A 12,041-nucleotide genomic window follows, 5' to 3' on the forward strand; every position below is an offset into this window, starting at 1 on the left:
ACCCTTATTAGAACAACTCGACTACACTCAACATCCCATGCAGCACATCTTAATCGCTAACTCTATCGCCATATTACTAAATGTTACCCCGCGGTGTTATTTTTACAAATAGCAAGGCCATTTAATCGGCGGAAGTCTCCCACCGGTACATTACCACATGCCTTGATAACGCAAGGAAGAACCCTCAAACAATTATCAGGTGATTTTGATTTATTCTGAGCTTGATGGACAATCTCGACAAATCCACCTCGGCGGCTATTTTGGGTGAAACCTTCCCAAAAGAGCGCACGAGAAGTTATGGCACTCTGGAACCAAATGGCGAAAATTCCGATACGAGTAATCCATTTTTGGACCCTGATGTTGCAGAGTATTGGCGGGAAGTATACGAAAAGGCGCAATATGAATGCCGGCATGTGTTCGACCCTAAGCTTACGTGGTCACCGGAGGAAGAGAAGCGTTTGGTGCGCAAGCTTGACTGGCGAATCTGTTTATGGGCCGTAGGTCATTTTTCCTCGTGCTGATAATTTTTGTTATTGGTCCTAAGTTGGTTATTTGTTGATCATTTCGTCCCCAGTGTGTCATGTTCTTTGCGCTTCAGGTCGATCGAGGAAACCTTGTCCAGGCGGTTTCGGACACGTTTTTAGAGGATTTGAAGCTGAATACAAATGGTAAGCTGGGCTTTCTGGATCCTGGAAGTAGCATCCATTTTTTAAATACACAAGTCTCAAGATTCTGAGGAAGTCGTATGTCACAAGACGACTTGTTTTCAAATTATATTCTTGGCTCAATCGATCGGCCAATACTAACGCCGCACAGATTATAACTATGGCAATATTGTGTTTCGACTCTCATTTCTTGTTGCAGAGCTACCATCACAGCTAGTGTCAAAGAAAATTGGGCCCGATTGTTGGATTCCTATTCAAATGGTGCTATGGTCCGTGGTGGCTATATCGCAATGCGCCCTGACGGATCGAAAGACATTTCTAATTACACGGAGCTTGCTTGGTGTTTTAGAGGTAAGTTGCCACCCCCTAAACAAGGTTCATTTTTGATTTCTTCGTCAGGGTGGATTTATTCCAGATATCGTTCTATGGCTCTCTTATTTCTATACTGCTCGAGAGCTTCCAATTCGTCTAAGGTATGATCACAGGTAGCCACATCATCGCACTCCCCTGATTTATCTTTAGTTTCTTCTGGACATCCCTCTCTGTGACGACAATTGTCACATCTCTCTTAGCCTTTGCAGTTTTCCATCTTAATGGAGCTCAGGGGTGGGAGGGCTGGCGGTGGCTTTTCCTTATCGAAGGCTTGATTACGCTATCGATTGGGCTGGCCTCATTTTTCATGATGCCGGCATCTGTAGTGCAAACCAAGACGTGGTTCAGGCCAAATGGATGGTTTACTGATCGTGAAGTTGCGATTGTGGCCAATCGAGTCCTCCGTGATGACCCTTCTAAGGGTGACATGCATAATCGTCAAGCTGTCACCCCTCAAAGGCTCTGGAACGCAATCAAGGACTACCATATGTGGCCGATCTACTTGATCGGAGTGGTTGCATACATCCCCCAATCACCTCCGACTTCGTATATTACTCTTACTCTCCGGTCCCTTGGTTTCAACAAATTCAACACGAATTTGCTCACAATCCCAGCGAATGTGTTTCATATCGGGAATTTGCTTCTGATAACTTGGATCTCAAGTAGGCTGAACCAGTGGTCACTCGTCGCCATGTTTCAAGCTATCTGGACACTACCCTGTTTACTTGCCCTACGGTTCTGGCCTGATGTGATCACGAACGCTTGGGGAACGTATACAGTAGTGACAGTGCTATTGAGCTACCCTTATTGCCATGGTATGTTGAATCAGTCAAGCTTGAGAGATATTAGGGATACTGACGATGATAATAGCGATCGTCGTTGCGTGGGCTTCTAGAAACGCAAATAACGTTGGAAATCGCTCAGTATCAGCTGCATTATACAACGTAGGTCACGGCCAGGCGAGAAAACCCAACTATCAGAAGCTAAAGAGTTGTACAGATGTCCGTGCAAGCGGGAGATATCGCGGCCTATTTCATATACAGAGAGGACGACAAGCCGAAATATCGGAGAGGAAATACTGATTTGGTGGCGGTCAACATCCTTGCCATAGTGCTGTTTCTGATGGCAAAAGCATACTATGTGTTCCAGAATCAGAAGAGAGACAAGATCTGGAATGCTATGACAGAACAACAACGGTCGGACTATATCAGAGACACTAAGCTGCAAGGAAGCAAAAGATTGGATTTCAGGTTTGCGCACTGAATTGGATTTCTACTCCCATGAGCCGTTTGTCTTTTGAAGATCAAACGAATCAGTGTATGTAATTTTGTTACAAGGGCGTGATACTGGATAGAGAATTAAGGAGATGAAGGTAAGAAAGGAAGGAACAGGGAGATCGAGTAGACGAATAGCACAGTCAGCGGGTTGGATAGCCAAGTTCACCGCCGGCCAAGACAAACATTTTGTTGCGCCCCACCAAATTGAAGACAGGAGACGCAATTCCGGGTCCAATTCTCTCTGCAGCTTCCCTCGCTTCGGACGCAGACATCATTCAGGAATAACCCAGACTGCAATTATACATAATGCAGATGTGAGATGATTTACTACCATGCATACACATAACATCTCCTTTACAAGCCTTGGCTTGGTGGTTATCGACGAAATCCGATTTCCTGATCGGACACCATTGACTGATATCCTCGGGGGCTCTGGCGCCTACGGTGAACTATTCCCTGGAGTTCGATTTAGCCTGGTAGAGCAGCGATATGACTGACCAAAGCTACAGCAACACTCGGTGCCCGATTATTTCTCCCTCCTCCATCTAGTACCTCCTTAGGTTGGGCGATTCGAGTTGGAAATGATTTTCCACATCCAATTAAAGAACGATTAGAAAGTTGGGGATTAGCATTGATCATAACGAGAGAAGAGGATGGACCATCAACTAGAGGCTTGCTCGAGTACAAAGATACCACATTCGGAGGTGGGTAATGCTCCCCTCATCGATCCTTCCATGCTAACTTGTAATGTAGCCAAGGATTTTAAATATACATCCCCTGTTCTCGCGGTCCAAGAGAGCAGCTTAGAACACACGGCACTTTTAGCTTCAAAGATCTTCCACTATCTGGCGGGTCCCGAGGATATCAAAGTACGATTGTTCAACCTCCTTGCTCTCAGGGCCAAGGCAGGCATACTCGAACGTCCTCTAATAATCTGGGAACCGGCTCCCCTTTCATGCAAGCCAGAGAACCTTGAAGCATGCCTGGAAGCTGCAGCTTTTGTCGACGTATTTTCTCCAAATCATCTAGAATTAGCCAAGCTATTTTCGGAACCACAGCCGGATTTTGTTGACAAGCAAAAGATCGAGAACTTGGCATCAAAATTCTTGGACTGCGGTGTCGGATCGAACGGGAAAGGCACAGTCATTGTGCGTGCTGGCGAGAATGGTTGCTTTGTCAGAGCCAGCAGCCTGTCGCCCGTGTGGCTCCCTCCATTCTATGCATCCGAATCGGGAGAAGAGCCAAATTTGAAGGTGATTGATCCGACTGGAGCCGGAAATGCTTTTCTTGGAGCGTATGCCGTGGGATACTGCAAAACAGGAAGTGTCATTGAGGCAGCTTGTCATGGCTCTGTCGGGGCATCATTTGCGCTAGAGCAAGTTGGAATGCCGGTAATGAGCGTCAGGGGCGGCAAGGAGTTTTGGAATGGAGTCAACGTCTTGTCCAGGCTGCACGAGTACATGTCGAGGCGTAAAGCCGCCGGCGCGGGCAATGAAACCGAAAATACCGGATCTAACAACATAGCCTGAATGGAAGGAAGGAAAATTGAGAGTAATAAACATCCCTTAGCATCAAGCAAAGTTAAAATCCTGTTGTGATGATAGAAGTCGCGAAATGCAGACCTCCTGGTGGTGGAGCCGCGAAAAAGTTCCTCGGCTGAATTTCCCCAGGAACCTGGGGGTATCACATGTCAAGGGATTCATTCCGTCATCTTAACTCCGCAGCTACCTCCTCGTCTGCCTCTCCCGCAAAGACACCACCTGCACATCTCATCTCTTTTCCCAGTGGTCAGGTCATGTACAGCATCTACTCTGGCTGATTGACCAGTCGATCGAGTCGCCATGGCTGTTCAGTCAAAACTATTGCCGCCCGACCGCTCCGTCAAGCAGATCCTCTCCAGTGTGACCTCCCTGTACTTCCGACACCGAACTGGCATATCCCGCACCGTCTATCTTGCCCTCTTTGCTGCGCTCGCCAAGCGAATTCACAATGCAATCTCGGAACAGAAAGCTGCCTCGCAGCAGGTGGAGCTGCGCCGCCGGCCTGGCACCAGCTCCCTCGGTGATGAGGAACAACCGCGGAAGAAGCGGGTGGAGATCAACCGGGAATTCTTCAAGCACTTGCTACGTCTATTGAAGATTGTGATCCCTGGCTGGCGGAGTAAGGAGCTGCGGCTTCTGGTGAGCCACAGCGTTTTTCTCGTGCTACGGACTCTGCTGAGCCTGTACGTGGCCGAGCTGGATGGCCGACTGGTGAGCAACCTGGTGCGGGGAAAGGGCAAGGATTTCTTGCTAGGTCTTGTGTGGTGGATGATTGTGGCTATTCCAGCGACATTCACAAACTCCATGGTAACTCTCTTAGTCCTATTGTTCCACCTTAAGGCAGATTTCGCAGCATGCGACCGTAGAGAGCTGATGGCTGACTTGGTTGCTCTCGTGTCTAGCTATCCTATCACCAATGCAAGCTCTCCCTCAGCTATCGCAAACGGTTGACCGACTATATACACGACAAGTACCTGTCAAATATGACATTCTACGCCATCTCCGCCCTGGACGACCGGATCAAGAACCCCGACCAACTAGTCACGGTCGACGTGTCGCGCTTCTCCGATAGCTTGGCAGAACTATACTCCAACCTGGCCAAGCCGATCCTAGACATGTGCATCTACAACTACTCCCTCTCTAAGAATGTCGGAGGAGAAGGACTCTTCATCATGAGCTTGCTAGTCCAACTGTCAGCAAATGTCATGCGCATGCTAACGCCGCCATTTGGCAAATACGTCGCAGACGAGGCTCGACTTGAGGGTGAATTCCGTTTCCTCCACTCACGACTCATCGATTATAGCGAAGAAGTCGCGCTCTATCATGGCCACGAGGCCGAGAAGGATACCCTAGATAAGGGCTATTTCACATTAATCAAGCATGTAAATCGCATTTTGCGGCGGCGTCTTTATCATGGATTCATGGAGGATTTCGTCATCAAGTATTTCTGGGGTGCGCTTGGCTTGGTTCTTTGCAGTTTGCCAGTCTTCTTCAAGATCCCTGGTCAGGTCACTCAGACCATGGGAGATCGTACCGAAAGTGAGTTTTAGGTGTCTCCGTGTACGTGTTACACATACTAACATGAACCAGGCTTTGTTACAAACCGACGGATGCTGCTGTCCTCGTCGGATGCATTTGGTCGCCTGATGTTCTCATACAAGGAAATATCGGAGTTAGCCGGTTACACCTCCCGTGTCTCGTCACTCCTGGAGGTCATGGACGACTTGGTAGCTGGACGTTTTGAGAAGAAGCTGGTCTCTTCGGCGTCAACCGAGGAAAATGCAGCTGTCTTATCTGGCCGCGGCGAAGTCATGGAGAGTGAGTCTATCGAATTCACCGAGGTTCCAATCGTCTCGCCGAACGGCGATGTCCTTGTGCGCAGGTTGTCGTTCACCGTTCACCCCGGTGACCATCTGCTCATTGTCGGACCCAATGGGTGTGGCAAATCCTCCCTCTTCCGTATCCTCGGTGGGCTCTGGCCAGTGTACGGAGGCACAGTCAGGAAACCTCGGTTCGAGGACATCTTTTACATCCCCCAGCGACCCTATCTGTCTCGCGGGACGCTGAGGCAGCAAGTCATCTACCCCGATGGCGTGCGCGAGATGCGCGCCAAAGGTGTCACTGATGCGGATCTATATGAGATTCTGTCGGTGGTTGAGATCGCATCTGTTGTCGACCGGCCCGGTGGTTGGGATGCTGAGGAAGAATGGCGCGACGTGTTGTCAGGCGGCCTGCAGCAGCGCATCGCCATGGCTCGCTTGTTCTATCACCGTCCCAAGTTCGCCATCCTTGACGAGTGCACTTCCTCTGTGACGCTGGAGATCGAGAAAGTCATGTACGAGACTGCCAAGAAACTAGGCACCACCTTAATGACGGTATCGCACCGCCGCAGTCTGTGGAAGTATCACCGGAAGATCCTCCAGTTCGATGGACAGGGCAGCTACGTCTTCACTGATCTCGACTGGGAGCGACGGCTGGAACTGGAAGAGTAAGATATGGCCCCTCCACCCCTGGCCCACATCCTTAGACTATAGCGACAATATGCTAACCCACCACAGTGAGAAGGACGAACTTGAGCTACAACTGCGGGCTGTGCCAGAACTCCAGCGACGGGTGGCGGAATTAACAGCGACCTAAGGGCCGATTATATTGTGTACTGTAGGGAGTCAACTTAACGAAGCCTGTTCGAAGTGTCGATGACCGCATTCCCCACCGCTTGCCACAGATGCAGCCAATTGTGACCTGCCGTCGGGTTCGGGATCCAATTTTCGCAGTCTTCTCGGCTGGCCGGGCCTGGGCAGTTGACTAAGGGAGCATTACGGCCAATCACGGGCCTCCTCCTCGGCATGGCACCGATTTTCGCTCCGGAGCACGTTTTGTTGCAGCATACAATTGTTCTCGCACCGACCCACTATGATATCGCATCTGCAACCTTGCACCTACGTCATCGCGCTGGCGTATCTTGTTCTGGGTCTCGCCACGAACAGGTTCTTTTAACGAGACTTCCTTTTTTTAGCAAGACTATATTCCTGTATTTACACTATCATTCCCCTGTATCAGGTCCTTTTTTCCTGCGGTAGACCACCACCACCCTCAGCAACGTCAAGATGACCAACTCCAACTTGAAGTCTACTGCGCCGGCACTCGCCACGCAGAAGAGAAAGATCATCATCTTCTCTGGTATGTAGTCCAATCCCGTGCATTGTACCCCTCCCCGGATAGACCGCTGTTCCTGGACCCCCCGGATTCCCCGCACCAATAGAGCGCTCGGCATAACTAAACCCGTGCATAGATTTCGACGGCACGATCTTTATGCAAGATACAGGCCATATCCTCTTCGACAACCATGGCTGTGGTGCTGAGGCTCGAAACAAGCTTGATGAGCAGATTAAGTCTGGCGAGCTCTCATTCCGCGAGGCCTCCGAGGAGATGTGGGGCTCGCTGCATGTCCCCTTCGACGACGGCTTCGTCGTCATGGAGAAGTCTCTCGAGATCGATCCGGGCTTCCGCGAGTTCCACCAGTATTGCATAGACAATGGTTTCCCCTTCAATGTGATCAGTGCCGGTCTGAAGCCCGTCCTGCGCCGGGTGCTGGATACATTCTTGGGTGAGAAGGAGGTGTGTTGCGACCATTCCAAACCCACAGTCTCCCTAGCTCAATAGAGACGATATACTAATACACGACATTACGAAACAGGCCGCCGCAATCGACATCGTCGCCAACGACGCAATCATCAAACCTGACGGCTCCGAATGGAAGCCCATCTGGCGCCACGACACCGAACTAGGCCACGACAAAGCCCTCTCGGTGAACGAGGCCCGCGCCAAAGCCCAAGCCGAATGCCTGCCCGACGAGATGCCACTCATCGTCTTCATCGGCGACGGCGTCTCCGACCTGGCAGCTGCCCGCGAGGCGGACGTCCTCTTCGCACGCCGCGGCCTGCGCCTCGAGGAGTACTGCAAGGAGCATAACATCACCTACACCCCCTTCGATACTTTCTCCGACATCAAGCGCGAGATCGAGGCGATCAGCCGCGAGGACCAGTCGAAGACTGGTGGTGTTGGCAAGCCGGTGCGGTACAACCCGCGCGCCAACATGTGGCGGCGCATCTCTTCTAAGGAGGCGGTATGTATTTGTGACTTGCGATATAGTCAATAGAGGTCAAGCGTGCTAACTGGATTCTTGTTAGGTGCCAACTCTGATGGCTGCCGCGACGCCTTCCAAGGAAGAGAAGATGTTCCTCTGGCCGGAGACCTTTTCCGACTACAAGCCCCAGACGATTCAGGAGAGGGATGAATTCTCCGCAGCTGCTTAAGCGTCCTACTAAGCTTGCCCCTTTTCCTTTCTCTTATGCTTTACGGACTCCTCAATTGCAAGATGTTGATGGCTGTTCCCTTTCCTTCTTATCTTATTATTTTATTCCTCTGATCACTGCATGAAGAGTTCGGTGTTTGGCCTGATATATCCCTGTTTGCGCGTTCCATATTCAACATACAACATTGGTTGCTTTTTGTCAGGTCCTTTGAAATATTACGAGGCTCTCACTGCTATCAACGGTTCTCGAGGCCGTGTTGCAGCGTGCATATAGATATCATCAGAAATTACAGGGAAGCGTTCAATTGTGCATGCGTGCAATAGTATCGATGAGTAGTTAAAGAGTAAATTATGCCGGCGGGCCTATGATGCAAGGAAGTAGATCTGTGTGCAATAAACCATCAAGTCACCGCATAACCAGAGTGTTCAGAAATCACAAAGCGAAAAGCAAGCTTAATCCTCAATATCAAGAGGCTCAATGTTCCAGATGCTATCCGCGTACTCGTTAGTCACCCGGTCCATAGAAAAGAAGCCCATGCGCGCAACGCTGGTAATCGACTTGGCTAGCCACTCCTCCTGATTCTGGAACTCCTTATCGACCATGTCGTGGGTGGTGATGTAGGAGTTGAAGTCATCAGAGACAAGATAGTAATCGCCGTGCTCCTCAATAGAGGACAGCAGGGATGCAAAGGACCCGGGATCGCCGAATGTGCCAGCCTTAATGGCGTCGAAGACACGCTTCAGGAGCGGGTCTAGTTGGAAGTCACCGTAAAAGTGTCGGTGGCGGAGATCTTCCACATCTTCGGCAAGATTACCGAAGAGGAAGATGTTTTGCTCGCCGATTTCACGGGTGATTTCAATCTGCGAATGACTATTAGCAGGAGAAGAGGTCAATGGAGAAATTGCAGGACTTTACGTTAGCTCCGTCACATGTGCCAATAATCAGACCGCCATTCAGCACGAATTTCATGTTGCTGGTACCACTCGCTTCGGTTCCAGCGGTAGAGATATGTTCACTGAGATCCGAAGCCGGGCAGATGATTTCAGCCTTGCTGACGTTGTAGTCCTCGATGAAGATGACCTTCAGAAGATCACCAATCTCCTCATCCTTGTTCACCACAGCTGCCACGCTGTTGATGAGATAGATGATCGATTTGGCCATCCAGTACCCAGGAGCAGCTTTGCCGCCAAAGATGGACACCCGCGGCACTACCTTCTTCCGTTGTTCAGGTGTCATGGCCTTGAGGCTAAGGTATCGGTGGATCACCCCGAAGATGTTGAGTTGCTGGCGCTTGTACTCGTGGATACGCTTGACCTGGACGTCAAACAGGGAGTTCGGATTGACGGAGTAGCCAGTCAAATCCTTAATGAGTTTGGCCAGCCGCAACTTGTTCTTGGCTTTAATGTCAGACCATTCCTGTCGGAAGATTTTGTCGTCCACGTAGGCTTCCAGTTTATCCAGCAAGGTCAGATCAGTTAAGAACCCATAACCACCAAGCTTCTCGGCAATCAAGGCAGAAAGTGAGGGATTGGCCTGGTGCAGCCAACGTCTCGGAGTAATCCCGTTGGTGACATTGGTGAAACGGTCGGGCCCATAGATCTTCACAAAGTCTTTGAAGATCGTCGTCTTGATGAGGTCCGAATGCAGCTCAGCAACACCATTGACCTTGTGGGATCCAATAATTGCAATGTGCGCCATACGCACCATCTTCGGGTGCGATTCCTCGATGACAGAAACCCGTGACAGCATTTCCCGGTCTTTGGGGAACCGCTTCTCCACGGACTGGAGGAAGAACAGGTTCACATCGTAGATAATTTGCAAGTGTCGAGGAAGCAGGTTCTGCATCAATGGAACAGACCACTTCTCTAGCGCCTCTGGGAGGACCGTATGATTGGTGTATCCGAAGGTTCCAGTCACGATGCGCCACGCCTCCTCCCACTCCAAACCTTCGAGGTCAATCAGGATGCGCTGCAACTCGATGATAGCCAGTGTGGGGTGAGTGTCGTTCAGCTGGATTGCGACCTGGTCGGGGAACTCGCTCCAAGCCCTCCTTGTCTTCTTGAATCGGCGCACAATATCATAAAGAGAGGCGGCGCACCAGAAGTACTGCTGCTTGAGGCGAAGCTCCTTACCTCGCTCCAAGTTGTCATTTGGGTACAGGACGGCAGAGATAGTTTCAGCAATCTGCTGGTCTGCCACTGCACTCTCATAATCTCCTGCATTGAATTTCTGGAAGTCGAACTCCCCACTGCTCGCCTTGCTGGACCACAGACGGAGGTTGTTGGTGGTCTTCGTGCCGTACCCAGGAATAGGAACATCATAGGCAACGGCCTGGACCGTCTCGCCTGCTTCCCAGGAGTTGCAAACCTTGCCATTCTCATCCTGATACTTCGCCACGTGGCCGTAGAACTGAATATCCACGGTGATATCGTGTCGAGGGAACTCCCATGGGTTATTGTCAAGCCAGTAATCCGGAATCTCCATCTGATACCCATTGACAATCTCCTGCTTGAAAATTCCGTAGCGATACCGCAGGCCATAACCCCACGCTGGGTAGTTCAGCGTCGCCATACTGTCCAAAAAGCATGCTGCCAGACGACCCAGACCGCCGTTGCCGAGTGCCGCATCGTGCTCCTGGGTGATCGCGTCCTCAATCCGGAGACCCAGATCCGCCAAGCCATCTAACAAATGGTTAGCCGAGTCTAGAAAGGCAGTCACTGTCTTTTTCTAGCCCACCTCGAGCGACATCTTTCATGCCGACGTTCAGCATGGCATTGTCCAGGGCCCGGCCCATCAAAAACTCAAGAGAGAGGTCTGAAGATCTGCGTTAGACAGAAGTCATTCATACTCCTCACTGCCAACCTACAGTAGACTCTCTTTTGGTCCGTGAATGTCTGCCGCTGCTGGGTCCGGTTCCACTCGATGATTAGCCGGTCTCGGAACGCCAGCGCCGTACCCGAGTAGGCCGCCCTGCATCACCATGAGCCACTTCCCATGACATTGATCTGGGAGCGTGAAGTACATACAGTTCATCGCAATTGTACAGAGAACGCGCAAGGGTTGTCTCGATGTGGCGCACGAATTCTTTCTGCGGCAGTTGTAAGCTGGCGAAGTCGCGTCATTACCCACGTATGGATACGCACCGCAAATTCATCCTTGGTCGTAAACTCGGTCGCCGACTATATCAATCTACGTAAGCATTCACGGCCTGGTCAATGGGCTTGAGCTCCACGTACATGCTTCCGCCATCTGTCGCGCCACCAAATGTACCCCAGTCAGCCCACACATCCAGCCAAGCAAGGCGAGCCAAGCATAGACAAAGAAGACAAAGTACTCACGCCTCATGGAGCCCCTCCGGAATGCTCGCTTCCACGCTCTTGATCTCAGCCGGGCCGAAGCCGGTGAACGTGCGCTTATGCTTGGGACGACTGAACCCCGGTCCGACAGGCCCCTGGAGGTCGGCGATGGGAGTTCCAACGGAGGGTCTGCGCTCACGACGTGGCTCCGTTGGCTCCTTTGGCTCCGATGACGACATTGTCAATGGAGGCCGTGACAGCAGGACGGATGTTGAAAGCTCAGTTGTTCAAAACGACTAGCAGCTGGAAAAGCTGGGGAAGCTAAAAACTTGGAAAGCTGGAAAACTGAAAAGCTAGAAAGTTAGAACCCCAGGGCAGGGAAGGGGAGGAGGAAGTGAAGTGGGCAAGAGGGGAAGCAGTCGTCCGCAAGAAGACGGGGAGGGGTGTGACACCAAGAGGGGGTGTGGGAAGATCAGAAGTGGAAGGGTCAAGGAGTCAAGAGTCAAGGACGAGGTGCATGCTGCATGCTGCATGCTGCACTGTCTATCCGCGGGGGAAAGCGCAGCGACACGAG

The 12,041-nt window shown here is 51.1% G+C and overlaps 4 protein-coding genes across 4 annotated transcripts; 3 read left to right on the forward strand and 1 right to left on the reverse strand.

Annotated features, from left to right (window-relative positions):
- Nucleotides 1-224: 224 nt before the first annotated feature.
- N7482_005772 (uncharacterized protein) lies at nt 225-2,300 on the forward strand (the record flags this gene model as incomplete). The annotated part of the gene is made up of 7 exons (XM_056687897.1): nt 225-497; nt 575-668; nt 817-1,016; nt 1,065-1,138; nt 1,188-1,852; nt 1,908-1,981; nt 2,037-2,300. 7 exons carry the CDS (start codon nt 225-227, stop codon nt 2,298-2,300), a joined length of 1,644 nt encoding a protein of 547 aa, XP_056543452.1.
- A 1,855-nt stretch (nt 2,301-4,155) lies between these two features.
- Nucleotides 4,156-6,492, forward strand: N7482_005773 (ATP-binding cassette long-chain fatty acid transporter PXA2; the record flags this gene model as incomplete). The annotated part of the gene is made up of 4 exons (XM_056687898.1): nt 4,156-4,662; nt 4,758-5,394; nt 5,446-6,343; nt 6,414-6,492. 4 exons carry the CDS (start codon nt 4,156-4,158, stop codon nt 6,490-6,492), a joined length of 2,121 nt encoding a protein of 706 aa, XP_056543453.1.
- A 470-nt stretch (nt 6,493-6,962) lies between these two features.
- N7482_005774 (uncharacterized protein) lies at nt 6,963-8,171 on the forward strand (the record flags this gene model as incomplete). Its single annotated transcript, XM_056687899.1, has 4 exons — nt 6,963-7,035; nt 7,148-7,473; nt 7,553-7,981; nt 8,046-8,171. The coding sequence occupies 4 exons, from the start codon at nt 6,963-6,965 to the stop codon at nt 8,169-8,171; spliced, it is 954 nt and encodes a 317-aa protein (XP_056543454.1).
- A 452-nt stretch (nt 8,172-8,623) lies between these two features.
- Nucleotides 8,624-11,706, reverse strand: glpV (glycogen phosphorylase; the record flags this gene model as incomplete). Its single annotated transcript, XM_056687900.1, has 8 exons — nt 8,624-9,031; nt 9,087-10,852; nt 10,908-10,985; nt 11,038-11,141; nt 11,198-11,259; nt 11,315-11,350; nt 11,408-11,420; nt 11,510-11,706. The coding sequence occupies 8 exons, from the start codon at nt 11,704-11,706 to the stop codon at nt 8,624-8,626; spliced, it is 2,664 nt and encodes an 887-aa protein (XP_056543455.1).
- Nucleotides 11,707-12,041: the final 335 nt, after the last annotated feature.

This window comes from Penicillium canariense, assembly GCF_028826845.1.
Source record: "Penicillium canariense strain IBT 26290 chromosome Unknown utg000003l_segment0_segment0, whole genome shotgun sequence".
Taxonomy (NCBI): domain Eukaryota; kingdom Fungi; phylum Ascomycota; class Eurotiomycetes; order Eurotiales; family Aspergillaceae; genus Penicillium; species Penicillium canariense.